Below are 12727 nucleotides of genomic sequence, written 5' to 3'. Positions count from 1 at the left end.
AAGTCACTCTGCCAGGATCAATAAGCCAGCTCAGCTCCGCTGCAAGCGTTCTGAAAGGCGCCAAAGTCAGAGTGAAGGAAGAGACCAAAGTCCCTGCTGCTGCGGGGTCCGTGACCTTTTGGCGCCAACCACCCCCAGCTAGCCGCTCCTTAGGTAGGATTTCCTTGTTCCAGTATCTCCCCCTCAAATGGGGACCACTTGGAACATGCCTGTCACAGCGCTGCTGTCCTCTCAGTCAGGAGCTCAGCGTGTAAGCTCCGCATAAAATGGCCGCCGCCATCACGGAGCGCCTGTCCCCCATGATCCCCACCTAAATGTGGAGCCGGTTTCAGGCTACTCCGGAGCCCAGGCAGCCTCTTAATAGAGGCTGTAAGCGCAGCACAGGGAGACCAGACAGAGTCTACCCTGTGCACAGAGAGCTGACAGGACGCGCTTCTGTCAGCTCCTGCTGCGCTAGCAGTGTGAGGATTCACTATGAAAATCCTCACACTGTGCCTACCTAGCTAGGGTAATAGTTAATAAAATAATAAAAAAACCCTAACTACTCTAATTCTTCGGCTGCTCCTGCAGCCCTTTAGAATAGCACCCACTCCAGTGGGCACCTAACACGAACTGAAGAGTCCAGGGATGCAGTAGGGGAGGAGCCTACCCTCTAAAGCTTTAGGATAGGTGCCTGGCTCCTTCGGACCCTCCTACATCCCAGTGTTGAGCTGTGTCACCAGGACCATTGAAAGAGAAATATAATTTTTTGTTGTTGTTCTGACGGCGCACACCCTATTGTAATGTACTGCGCATGCCTATGAGCCCTGGTCCAGGTTTGGTGCGCAATGGACTACCTAGAACAGAACCCTGGACAATCCTGGCACTGACCTGGGTAAATGTAGGCAATGTTCATTCTAGCACCCTACCTACACCTTTCAAAAACCATGCAGTTTCTCTATCCTGCCTAGGGTGTCGCTCTCTGCTGTGGTGCTTCGGTACCCGTGAAGTTTCACGGAGGCAGTTATGTAGTCAGCGTACCGTCCCTGTCAGAATGAGCATAGTGTTCCCGCGGCCAGCGTAGTCAGCGTCCCTGTCAGTATCAGCGTAGAGTTCCCGCCATTTTGTGGCTAGCCGGAGCTTAAGTAGTTAGCGTTGTCAGTCAGGCGTCCCTGTCAGTATCTGCGTTGTGTTCCCACCCATTCGCGGCTAGCCGGAGCTTACATAGTTAGTCAGTTATCGTTACGCAGTTAGCGTAGTCAGTCAGCGCTTATTACATTGTGTGGGAACCGTTGACCATTTTAACCTTCCTGACATGACAGGTGTGAATGTGTTCCTGAAACACCCCTACTATCCACGTCTCCCTGAAGCATGGGCAGCGGACGCGGTACGCATCCTCCCGACCTGTTCATACCTCCACTATCCACGTCGGCGCGGAGTTGATTTTATAAAGTGTGGCGAGCGCAGTGAGCAACCGAGCCTCGCAAGGGGAGGCAGAATACACGTCAAGTAATCCGCGTCCCATCGCGGGGCTCGCTGCATTCGCCACACTTTATAAAGTCAACCCCACGCCAACGTGGATAGTGGAGGTATGAACAGGACGGGAGGACACGTACTGCATCCGCTCGCCACGCTTCGGGCTGGCGTGGATAGTGGGGGGTTTGAAATAGAGGCATTTGCCAGTATGCAACATGGAGCACTGTGAAATGCATCCTTTATTGTGAATGAGACGCACTTGCACACACCCCCCTGAGACGCCTATGGGCTTCTACCGCGACCCACCGCCGCCCCGAAAGGACCCCCGCCGACCCCCCCCTCACCTGTGTCCAGGCAGCACAATGCTGTTATAATAATGAGGATTAGAAAACTAGTAACAAATCCCAGAAAATCTGCACCTATGGTATTGCATTCCCCCTTATAATGAGTGTCGTATACATGTCACAAAGGGTTTGTTTTCAGCATGTAGTGTTTGTAGGGTTACCACAGTAGCAAAACCCTGTGTGAACTTTGTAAACACACACTAATGAGGAATGTTCTATCGCACATACACACACTAATTGTTTTGTTACACGCACATACTGAGGAAAACTTTGGTGTGCACCCAAACCAGAAATGTACCCAGAAGCACTCAGTGGCTGCTCATTAAGCCTAATCAGTCTCAAACTGCATATCAACCAATAAGACATTAGCTTTTGTTGTAAACTTTGCACAGTATTAAAAGAAAGCTAATAACTGAATAAATGCTGCGGATTACTAAACTGACATTTCATTGGTAAATATCATGTTAGACAGTCATTTGTATGTGTTCAGCAAACATTAATTTACAAAATGTATGCAGTGTATCGCTGAAAAGCGGTGACAGCAGTGCCGTCTTTCCCATTGAGCTTAATGGGCAGTTTCCCTGGGGCTCCCAAGGATTCTAGGGGCCCATCCCAATTGGGAAGACGGCACTGCCCCAGGGAGCTGCTGTGGGTAACAGGCAGCGGGGCCTGGGATGGAGCTTGTAGTGCTATTTGCCGTGCAGGAAGCACTGCCGATTTTGAAAAGCCTGTCAGCGTCAATCAGCGTCTGGGCCAGTCTTTTTAAATCAGTAGCGCTTCCCGCCACGCCACACAGCAAATAGCACTACAAGCTCCCCAGCCACCACTGCCCGGATCCCCATTGCCTGGACCCCGCAGCGGGGATCCTGAAAGAGGCGGCTGGGAGCTTGTAGCGCTATTTACCGGGTGGGAAGCGCTACCTATTTGAAAAGATTGGCCGGATGCTGATTGGCTGAGCGTCTGGCCAATCAGCGTCTGCCCGTCTTTTCAAAATTAACAGCACTTCCTGCCAAGCAAATAGCGCTACAAGCTCCCAGCCCCTGCTACTGCACATAGGTAGGGAGGTGTGTGTGGGGGGCCTCCCAATTAATTTTGCCCAGGGGCCCGCTCTTATGTTAAGATGGCCCTGGGTGAGAGTGAGAAGATAGATGTTCCAGGAGGCAATAGTTTGCAGGAACAATGCAGATATTTAATAAATGGAGTTTGGGGAATATCTTTGGTTTCTGAGCACGGGGTATAGTACAAACAGGAGTATAGTTAAGGTTCTGGGGCCTGGCCACACAGTACAACATGGAGATCAAGGAGGGGATGCTCTAACATCCGCGCCCCCTTACCGCCGTCCATCGCCGGCTACCGCAAACATGCTCCAACATATGCGATAATTATGGCAATTATACGCTCTTGTGTTAAGAGCGGTCCTTTGCGGTGGGAGACAGCGGTTCCCACCGGGACCTGGCGGCTCCCCCTTCTCTCCCTTACCCGGTGCTGCTATTGCTGTGCTGGGCTCTCCTCCTCCCTGCACCCGGAAGAGGATCATAATGCAGGGAGGAGGAGGAGGTCACAGGTCCGGGCAGCACAGCTCTGTGGCTTCTATAGGGCATCGCCAGATTTTTCTGCCAATGCCCCCCGTCACGATAACCCGGCGGGGGAGGCTTAGAGCATCCCAAAATGTGGTAAATTTTTAGTTTAGAGAATCTACCCACAAGGCTGGAAACTCTAGCCAAGCTCCCAGGTGTATGAGCCGAGCCTAGCAACTCACATTGAGCTTCCAAGTTTCTCTTTGCCGCTGCTTTCACCAACACTTTACAGAATATTAGGAGTGTTATATTTCAGACTAGGGGCAGATGCATGGACCTCCAAAAGTGATAAAATGGAGGTTGATAAACAACCAGCCAATCAGCTCCTACCTGAAATCTTTCAAACACAGTCTGTGACATGGCATGTAGGAGCTGATTGGTTTATCACTCTCCATTTTATCACTTTTGAAGCTTAGCGCATCTGACCCCTAGGGACAGATTCTATAAGCTTCAAAAGTGATAAAATGGAGAATGACAAACAGCCAGCCAATCAGCTCCTACATGCCATGTCACAGACTGTGTTTGAAAAATGTCAGGCTGGAGCTGATTGGCTGGCTGTTTATCACTCTCCATTTTATCACTTTCGAAGCTTAAAGAATCTGGCCCCTAGTCTGAAATATAACACTCCTAATATTCTGTGAAGTGATGGTGAAAGCAGGGGCAAAGAGAAACTTGGAAGCTCAATGTGGAAAAGTTACTAGAGTGTAAAAGATCAGTCTACATCTACATGGGTTACTGAGCTTGGAATTATATATTTTGAGATATAGATTATATATCTATCTATCTATACACACACACAAATATATGCCTGTGAGCGTGTGCTTCATCCTATGCTGTGAGGCCCAGGGTTCTATTTTGTGCCATTGTGAAGAACATACGGTCTATTTTCTCTTTTGTCTACACACGGTTGTAACCTTATATTGTGAAGGGCACATGGTACGTGCTCATTACACTAGCAGTTTCAGTTGTTACTGTGAATGTGCTCAGCTGAAACCAGGAATAATAGGAGGACACAGTTACAGGGAGTGACGGATATACTATACCTGTCTCTGCCGCAGAGCAATTCCCTCCAGCTCTTGTTCTTTCCTCATCAGCTCCCTCTGCAGAGCGGTGTGTCTGTGCTGCTGTCTTGTGGAGTCCTGCACACAGGGACAGAATGTAAGTGCTCCACAGCAGAAGCTAAGGCGCCTCACGCTCATTATATCAGTATCTGGACAGTAATCAGAAAGTCAATAGGTCAACACCAGATGGTCACCGGCCAATAGGTTGACCGGTTCAAAATGCCAACATTCAAATGTTAAAATGTATGATATTTAGGGTTAAACACCAGGGAGAGGATTAGACTCACGTGGCGCTATCGCCCCTAAAACATATCACCGGAGAACACTGTCCCCGACAGATCGCTGACACATCGGTGTGTGCTGAGCGATGTTGCTGAAGTGTTTCGAACGATCTAGTATCACTCAGAACTTTAGGCATCAGGATATGCATGTCGACCTTTTGACCTTGTAAACATAATGCTGCCCATACACTTATGCGATCAGATGCGATGGGACATCGCATTCGCATCTGATCGCATCGAGTGGTGCCCAGTTCAGCACCCGATGTCGCATGCCATCTGCGATGGACATCGGGTGCTGCGGGATACTACCTGGCTGGGGACTGGAGCTGTCACTCAGCAGCGGCAGCATATGACTTTGAAATACTGGACGGCCCTCTGATTGACCGAGGCCGCTGAGACTGAGAGCTCTCTCAGCCAATCAGCAGCCTCACATTCAGGCGGGCACTGATTGGCTGAGAGAGCGCTCTCTCTCTCAGTGGCCTAAGCCAATCAGAGGGCCGTCCAGTTTTTCAAGTCATCTGCTGCCGCCGCACCGGTCCCAAGCTCCCGGTAAAGGTACCGGCTCCCGATTCACATCCCTGCCCCACTCCCGCTCCTTGTCCGCCGGTCCCCATCCCTGCCCCGCTCCCCATCCCTGCCCCGCTCCTGCAGCTGATTGCTCTTGCAATTCGATTAAATATTATGAGCTGCACATAATATTTATTGATGCGACATTTGACGGCGTGCCTGTGCATCGCGTCGAATGTCAGCTTTAAAATGCATGCAATCATTCGATTTATAGGCCAGATGTGGCCGAAATCGAATGATTGCATGCAATATCTCACATATGTATGGGCAGCATAAGTCCATGTTGACAATTGGACCATTTACTCTTGACCCATTGACTGGCAACATATTAAACATCAATCGGTTAATGAACACTCTAAATCATACACATGCGTCTAGCTCATACCTTCCTGAGAAGCCGCTCTCGTTCCAATTTGATCTGCTGCTCCATCTCCTCATATAGACACCGGACTTCTCTCCCGTGATCGGTCTCCTTTCTGCAGCAGAGATTTAAAGGGGTGTTACAGATCTATACGCACAACTAATCATGCGCAGAACTTGTAATATCTATAGAATTAACTAAAATCGTGCTAGAATAAAAGGAATATGAAAAATGGTAGAAGAAAAGAGGACTCTTTGCTGGGGCACTCTTGGTTAAAAAGTTATTTAAAAACAATATTTATTCATATACATTAAAATCATAAAAAACACAAGTCAAACAGCAGTCAAAAACAAAGGAAAGGAAGGGGCGACAAGTCAGGTCGTATCGAATATACCATGTACTAATGCTATATAGATATCATAGTCTCTATTTCATATGCATGCAAAAAACACAAATCTGTAAGTGTACAAATATGTGAACCATAATACAACAACGTGCTTAAATATGTCAATGACTATATAATACAAAAATGGGTGATTGACAATAGTGGATAGTCTCCTACACACGAGGAGATGTGCCGAGTGGTACTAGATAGGTGCGTGCCGCGCATCACTTACAAAATGCCCCAAAATCACTACGTGTGTAGGCCCCATTACTCTATACTGCTGTCTTTATAAATCCATTTGTACAGTGAGAACATACAGTGCATCTGTAGATCATTTACAGTGAAACATACATAAACATTTAATAAAAAGGCGACTGAATATATTTTGTATCAATGAGGTACGAAGCACTCCAGTCAGCCTCATTACAAATATCAAGCTGTTTTTGAGGTATCTATAGTGCACATCCCTAATTTCGATAGTAAGCAAGAATTGTCCAGACTTATATTGAATTTAAAGTAGCTTAGTTTATTGGGTATATCCTAAGAAAGGTAGAAGAAAGTACAGATTATTACCTGTTAATAGGCTTTCCTCTACTCCACCATGGCAGCATACTTCTGGGTTACGCCCTCTTGGGTAGATATCTGGAAAGGAACAAAAAAGACACTGCCCCTATATAAGGACCTCCTCCCCTGGGCTCCGTGTCTTAAATTATAGAGCTCCATACACATATTGGTACATCAAAGGGTTAGGGAAAACGGCTGCCATGGTGGAGTAGAGGAAAGCCTATTAACAGGTAATAATCTGTACTTTCCTCTACCTCCCCATGGCAGCATACTTCTGTGTATACCCAAGCAGTTTAACTTCACTGGGTGGGACACGATACATATTTTACAACAAAGAAAAATAAAAGGATACGGTTACTTCACCATCTCCGTCCGTAGTATATAGGACTTCACCAGCATACATTTTTGCTATTACACTCCTGCGCTTAATATTTTTCGTCCCATACTGGCATCCTGAGATGCCGTAACATCTACTCTGTAATGCTTGGTAAACGTATGTGCAGACGACCAACACGCTGCCCTGCACACTTCTTCTATTGATGTAGATTCTTTTTCAGCCCAGGACGCTGCCAAGGCCCTGGTCGAATGGGCTTTCAGCCCTACAGGAACTTCCAATTTCCTAATTTTGTACGCCTCTCTTATACACATCTTAATCCACCTGGATATGGTAGTTTTTGTAGCTCCCAGGCCCTTATTCCTACCTTCCATTAGTACAAATAACCTTTTTGATTTCCTAAAAGGACTGCACTCTTCTTATATAAGCTTTTAGAGCCCTAATCACATCTAGGTTGTGTAACCTTTCTTCCTTAGCGTTCTTGGGATCCGCATAAAACGAGGGCAGTATTATTTTCTGGTTAAGATGAAAACTGTAAACTACTTTAGGCAGAAAGGTAGGGTTTGTCCTCAGCACCGCTTTGTCTTCAAAGAAGTTTAAAAATGGTTCCTGTACCCACAGGGCCTGGAGCTCGGACACTCTCCTTGCCGATGTGATGGCTACGAGAAAGACCACTTTAATAGTAAGATAGCTGATCAATATTTCTTCTATTGGTTCAAACGGTGCCTCTGTCAATACATTTAGGACCAAATTGAGGTCCCATGGGGCCAATGGATTGTGAAAAGTTGGCCTGATCTTTTTGATCGCTTGCACGAATCTTTGTATGTACTTCTTATCTGCAATCTTGATGTCCAGCATTGCCCCAATGGCCGAAATCTGCACCTTCAAAGAATTTGCCGCCAACTTTTTCTCCAATCCCATTTGCAAGAAGTCCAGAATGGTAGGAATTAATCTAGGATTTCTGTCATTCTCCTTACAAAAGAAGACATATTTGCCCTATATTCTATAATAAGTCGCCGATGTCGACACCTTTCTTGCCCTTAGTGGGGTGTCCACTACCTTCTGAGAAAACCCTTTCCCTTTCAGCGTCCTGGTTTCAGTAACCAAGCCGCCAGGCTCCAACTTGCTGGTTGACGCTGATAATACCGACCTTGGCCCTTATTCTGAATCGTGCGGTACGGCCCGCGTGCGGCCGTACCGCCGATGTTTTCAGTCTGCACATGCGCAGAGGTCAATCTGCGCATGTGCAGCCCAATTCGCCGCAGACGTAGTTCGTCCGCCGCAAAGGGGGCGTATAGGGGCGTGAGGGGCTTCATACCCTCATTTCCCTATGCATACGCCCCGCGTTTCATGGGCGTTCCCATGCAAACGCGGGGCGTATGCATGCTAATGAGGGTATGACGCCAGTGATGGGGGCGGGAAGCTGACGTCGCCGGATGTCAGCTCTCAGCCCCCATACAAGCTATCACACGGACGATTGTCCGTGTGGTCTCAGCTTGCGGGACCTGGTGGGGCGTGCGGCCCTGCCTTCGATGGTCGCCGACCATCGAATGCAGGGGGCAGCTCCCACCATGGTGGAGGCGTACGCCCCACCATTTTCTTGCGGATCGCCAGCCGTCCGTGTACGGACGGCCGTGGCGATCCGTATCGTGGGCGGGGATTGGTTTGTGCGGCCGGAGCACCGTGTGCGGCTCCGGCCGCACAGATCTGAATAAGGGCCCTTGTCGGATTAGATCTCCTTGATTGGGCAGGATCCATGGCCCGTCTATCGTCATTTTTACAAGTTTGGCGAACCATGGCCTCCTTGGCCAATATAGCAAGATCACTATCACCGTGGCAGTTTCCCTCTGCAACTTTTTCAGAAATCTGTGAATAATTGGAAACGGGGAAAACGCGTATGCTAGTTCGTTGTAAGGGCATCCGTCTGCCATGCTGTCGGTTCCCAATGTCTGGAGATAAACCTCGGCACCTTCGTATTGCTTGCTGTCGCCATAAGGTCTACTTCTGGTACTCCCCATCTTTGTGTTAACTGTACAAACACTTCTGTTGACAGTTCCCACTCTCCTGGGGCTAATCTGCACCTGCTCAGAGCATCTGCCCTGAAGTTTTCTTTTCCTGCAACAAACACCGCGGACAGGTTCCTGACATGACGTTCCGCCCATTTCATGACCAATGCCAATTCTGACATCAGCTTCTGGCTCCTTGTACCTTCTTGTTTGTTCAGGTACATGACCACCGACTGGTTGTCTGACCTTATTATCAAGTCCTTGTCCCATATCAATTCTTGAAACGCTTGACATGCCATAAATACTGCCCTCATCTCTCTTACGTTTGAATGTTCCCGGCTCATTGCCTGGTCCCATTCCCCTTGTGCCGATTTCTCCTCGCACACAGCGCCCCATCCTTTTTCGCTGGCGTCTGTAGTCACTATCGCTTGAGGTCCGGTTGCGAATGACCTTCCTTTGGTCAGCCTCTGCACCTTCGACCACCAAAGCAGGTCTGAGACTGCTCCTTTTGAAAGATATATTCTCTGCTTTCGGTCTTTCACATCTCCACTCCACTGACTTAAAAAGCAATTTTGCAGTGTTCTCATGTGGAATCTGGCCCATTGCACGGTGTCTAAAGCGGCCGACATTAGACCGAGCACTCGCATGCACTCTTCTGAGTACACCGCCCTTTTTCTCTGCATATCTTTTACTTCCTGCAACAGTTTTAGACGTCTGTCCTTTGTTAATTTTATTATCATTCTTTTTGTATCTAGAATGACCCCGAGGTATTTTACCTCTTGTGTCGGTTCTAGCTGACTTTTCTGGAAGTTGATCAACCACCCATGTTGTCTGAGGTAATCCAACACTATTCGTGTATGTACCACCGCCATCTCTTCGGTCTGTGCCACGATTAGAAGGTCGTCCAGATACGGCCAGATTGATATACCTTGTATCCTTAGATTGGCTACTAGTACAATCAATATTTTTGTTAAAGTTCTTGGAGAGGTTGACAGGCCGAACGGCAGCGATGTGAACTGGTAAGTGATCTGTTTAAGACGAAACCTGAGGAATTTTTGATGTCCTGTGAATATTGGGACATGTAAATATGCATCTTTTAAATCGATGGTGGTTAAAAACATCCCTCTTTCTATGTCCAGCAATATGGACCGTATCAAGTTTATCGTATTTAGCCTCCTTAAGTCCAGAATAGTCCTGAACCCCCCTGAAGGTTTTTTTACTACGAAGAATCTTGAGAACCACCCCAGATCCTCGCACTGTCTGGGTACTCTCTTGACTACTCCTTGCTCTATCATAGTTTGTAGACTGCTGAATAGGGCCGACCTTTCTTCCAGGTGACTCCTCCATCCAATTTCCTGGTATAGTAACGAACTCTATTTTGTATCCTGAGGTTATCGCTTCTAACACCCATTTGTCTTCTATTGACTGACGCCAGACCTCTTGATACTGCAGCAGCCTGCCGCCCACTTTCTCCCTGGCGTCATTGTTGGTTTTGCCGGAAGGCAAACCTGCCTTCTCTGCCTCTTTGGCCACGAAAATTGGTTCTATTGCCGACCCAAGGTCTGCGAAAACCTCTACCAGGCCTGTATGTTTTTGCTTCTTTGAATTCTGCTGATTGGTACCGAGGTGATTTAGTAAATGCCCCTCTTCTTGCGGCCCTATCCTGGGGTAGCCATACTGACTTACCCCCTGACACTTTAGTAATAATCTCGTCCAATTGCTGTCCAAATAGATAACTTCCTTGGAAAGGCAGTGAAATTAATTTATTTTTAGACTGATTGTCTGCTGCCCATGGCTTTAGCCACAAAGCCCTTTTTGTAACCGCCGTTGTAGCACTGGATCTAGCCGCTAAACGCACCATGTCGAGTGAAGCATCGCACAAAAATTCAACAGCCACCTGTATATTTTGTACTACTTTCATTAGCTCTGCTCTTTTGATGCCGTCCAGCATGTCGGACTCCAAATCTTGGCACCATGACCGTAAGACCCTCGTCGTTACCGCCATAGCCGATGAGGCTTTAATTGAAGCCCCTAGAGTTGTGTGCTGTTTCCTCAGACTCATAACTATCTTTCTCTCCATTGAGTCTTTAAATATATTTGCATCCTCTAATGGGAGCGTAGTTTTTCTTGAAATACGGGCCACCGCCGCATCTACTTTGGGCGCTTCATCCCACCTTTTAGCGTGCTCCTGGTCAAAGGGCTACATTTTGGACACCCTTAAAAAGGTACCGCCACCTTTTTGTCCGGGTGCCCCCATTCTTCTTCAACCACATCCTGTAATGTTTTAGACAGTGGAAATTGTTTAACCTTCTTCTTTTTGTCTTTAAACAGAATGTCTTGAAGCTTCCCCTCCTCCTGAGGGTCTTCTATATTAAGAGACTTATGGATCAGACAAAGTAAATTGTCTAACAAGTCTGGGTTGAAATCCGCACTCTCTTTCTCTTGAAAGATTTCTCCTTCCTCTGTCTCTTCCTCTGTCTTGCCCGAAGGCCCTGCCTCCGAACCCTCTGAATCAGAGAGCACTGCCCTGGGCCTTTTCCCTGGTGAAATCTTCCTTTGGCACAAAGGTATCCGCCAGCTCAGTTTTAAGTAATTTCACTAATTCTGTTATCTGTATAGGTCCCATCTGCAGCGAACCCCTGCATTTGCTACATACAGAACCTGAACATCTTTCAGGCAGCACTTTATCACAAGTTGAGCATTTCCTTTTGTGCTTAGTTTTAACTTCGCTTTTCTCTTTGCCAGTTTCAGACCTAGCAGAAAAACCAGGTTTAAACCAGTTGTGAACTCCAACTCAACACATCAAAACACACTTATATCCTCTTCTTTCTGGCTTACCCTGACTTAACAAGCTGCTTTTTTTCTTCCTCCATAATATTTGCTCAGCCACAAACCGTCCACTGTAACAACATGTGTGTTTCACAGTTAGTGTCAAATAAGATAATATCCAAGTCCCAGCAGCGCTGCTGCCTTGCGGGACCTTACCCCAGTCTGCTGGTACCAAGGGGAGCCGTCCGCCGCCATGTCCGCACTGTAGGCGGGTGTTTTATACCTTGTGCACAGCCTCCGGTATCCTGCCCCACGCCGGACGCTGAGGCGCCCGACGACCTCAGACGCCAGATCCCGGCGCCCTGTTACTGTCTCTGCATGCGACGCGTCACCACGCACTGCCATCGTCTGTACCGTCAGACGCCGCTTCGCGCGGCGCCTGTTTGGGGCACTGTAGCTCGGATACCGGAGCCGCTACCCACCACCGCACTAGGCAGCGGGGTACTCCAGCAGACGGACGCCCCTACTGCCCTCGACAGCGGGGGTCCTCCATGCCATCACCCCTTACTGCACTCGGCAGTGGAGCCAGCTTGCAGCATTTTCACAGGGTAAGCCATACATCTACCCGGAAAGGAAAAAAAGACACGGAGCCTAGGGGAGGAGGTCCTTATATAGGGGCAGTGTCTTTTTTGTTCCTTTCCAGATATCTACCCAAGAGGGCGTAACCCAGAAGTATGCTGCCATGGGGAGGTAGAGGAAATCTATGCTTAATGGATGCAAGGCCTGCTTCTACTGCCCACCGTGTGTTACTGAGAACAGTGAACAGGTGGGTGAGATTGCAGGATCCTGGGTCCACGTCCCTCTCTGCAAACACCTCTACATATTAATCATGCAGAGGAATTCATATTATACCAATGCGAATGCACATCGGAGAAATGCACAGGGAATCGCTTATGCGACCCCTGCTGAATTAGGCTCAAAGTCCATAAATACCATGAACATGGGAAACAAGGGCTTCCCTCA

The 12727-nt window shown here is 48.0% G+C and overlaps 1 protein-coding gene across 3 annotated transcripts in view; it reads right to left on the bottom strand.

Moving 5' to 3' along the window:
* Positions 1 to 12727, bottom strand: part of CRACR2B (calcium release activated channel regulator 2B) — an 83407-nt gene that overhangs the window by 21412 nt on the left and 49268 nt on the right. For all 3 annotated transcript variants that reach the window (XM_083165414.1, XM_083165413.1, XM_083165415.1), the window contains exons 6-7: positions 5671 to 5761; positions 4420 to 4515 (exon numbers count right to left, since the gene is read on the bottom strand). In XM_083165414.1, coding sequence (XP_083021540.1) covers positions 4420 to 4515; positions 5671 to 5761 — 187 coding nt within the window. The remainder of the gene's footprint in view (positions 1 to 4419; positions 4516 to 5670; positions 5762 to 12727) is intronic.

The sequence above is a fragment of the Crinia signifera genome, chromosome 11 (assembly GCF_055691185.1).
Source record: "Crinia signifera chromosome 11, ASM5569118v1, whole genome shotgun sequence".
Lineage (NCBI taxonomy): Eukaryota > Metazoa > Chordata > Amphibia > Anura > Myobatrachidae > Crinia > Crinia signifera.
This window is presented reverse-complemented; position numbering and strand designations above follow the sequence as displayed.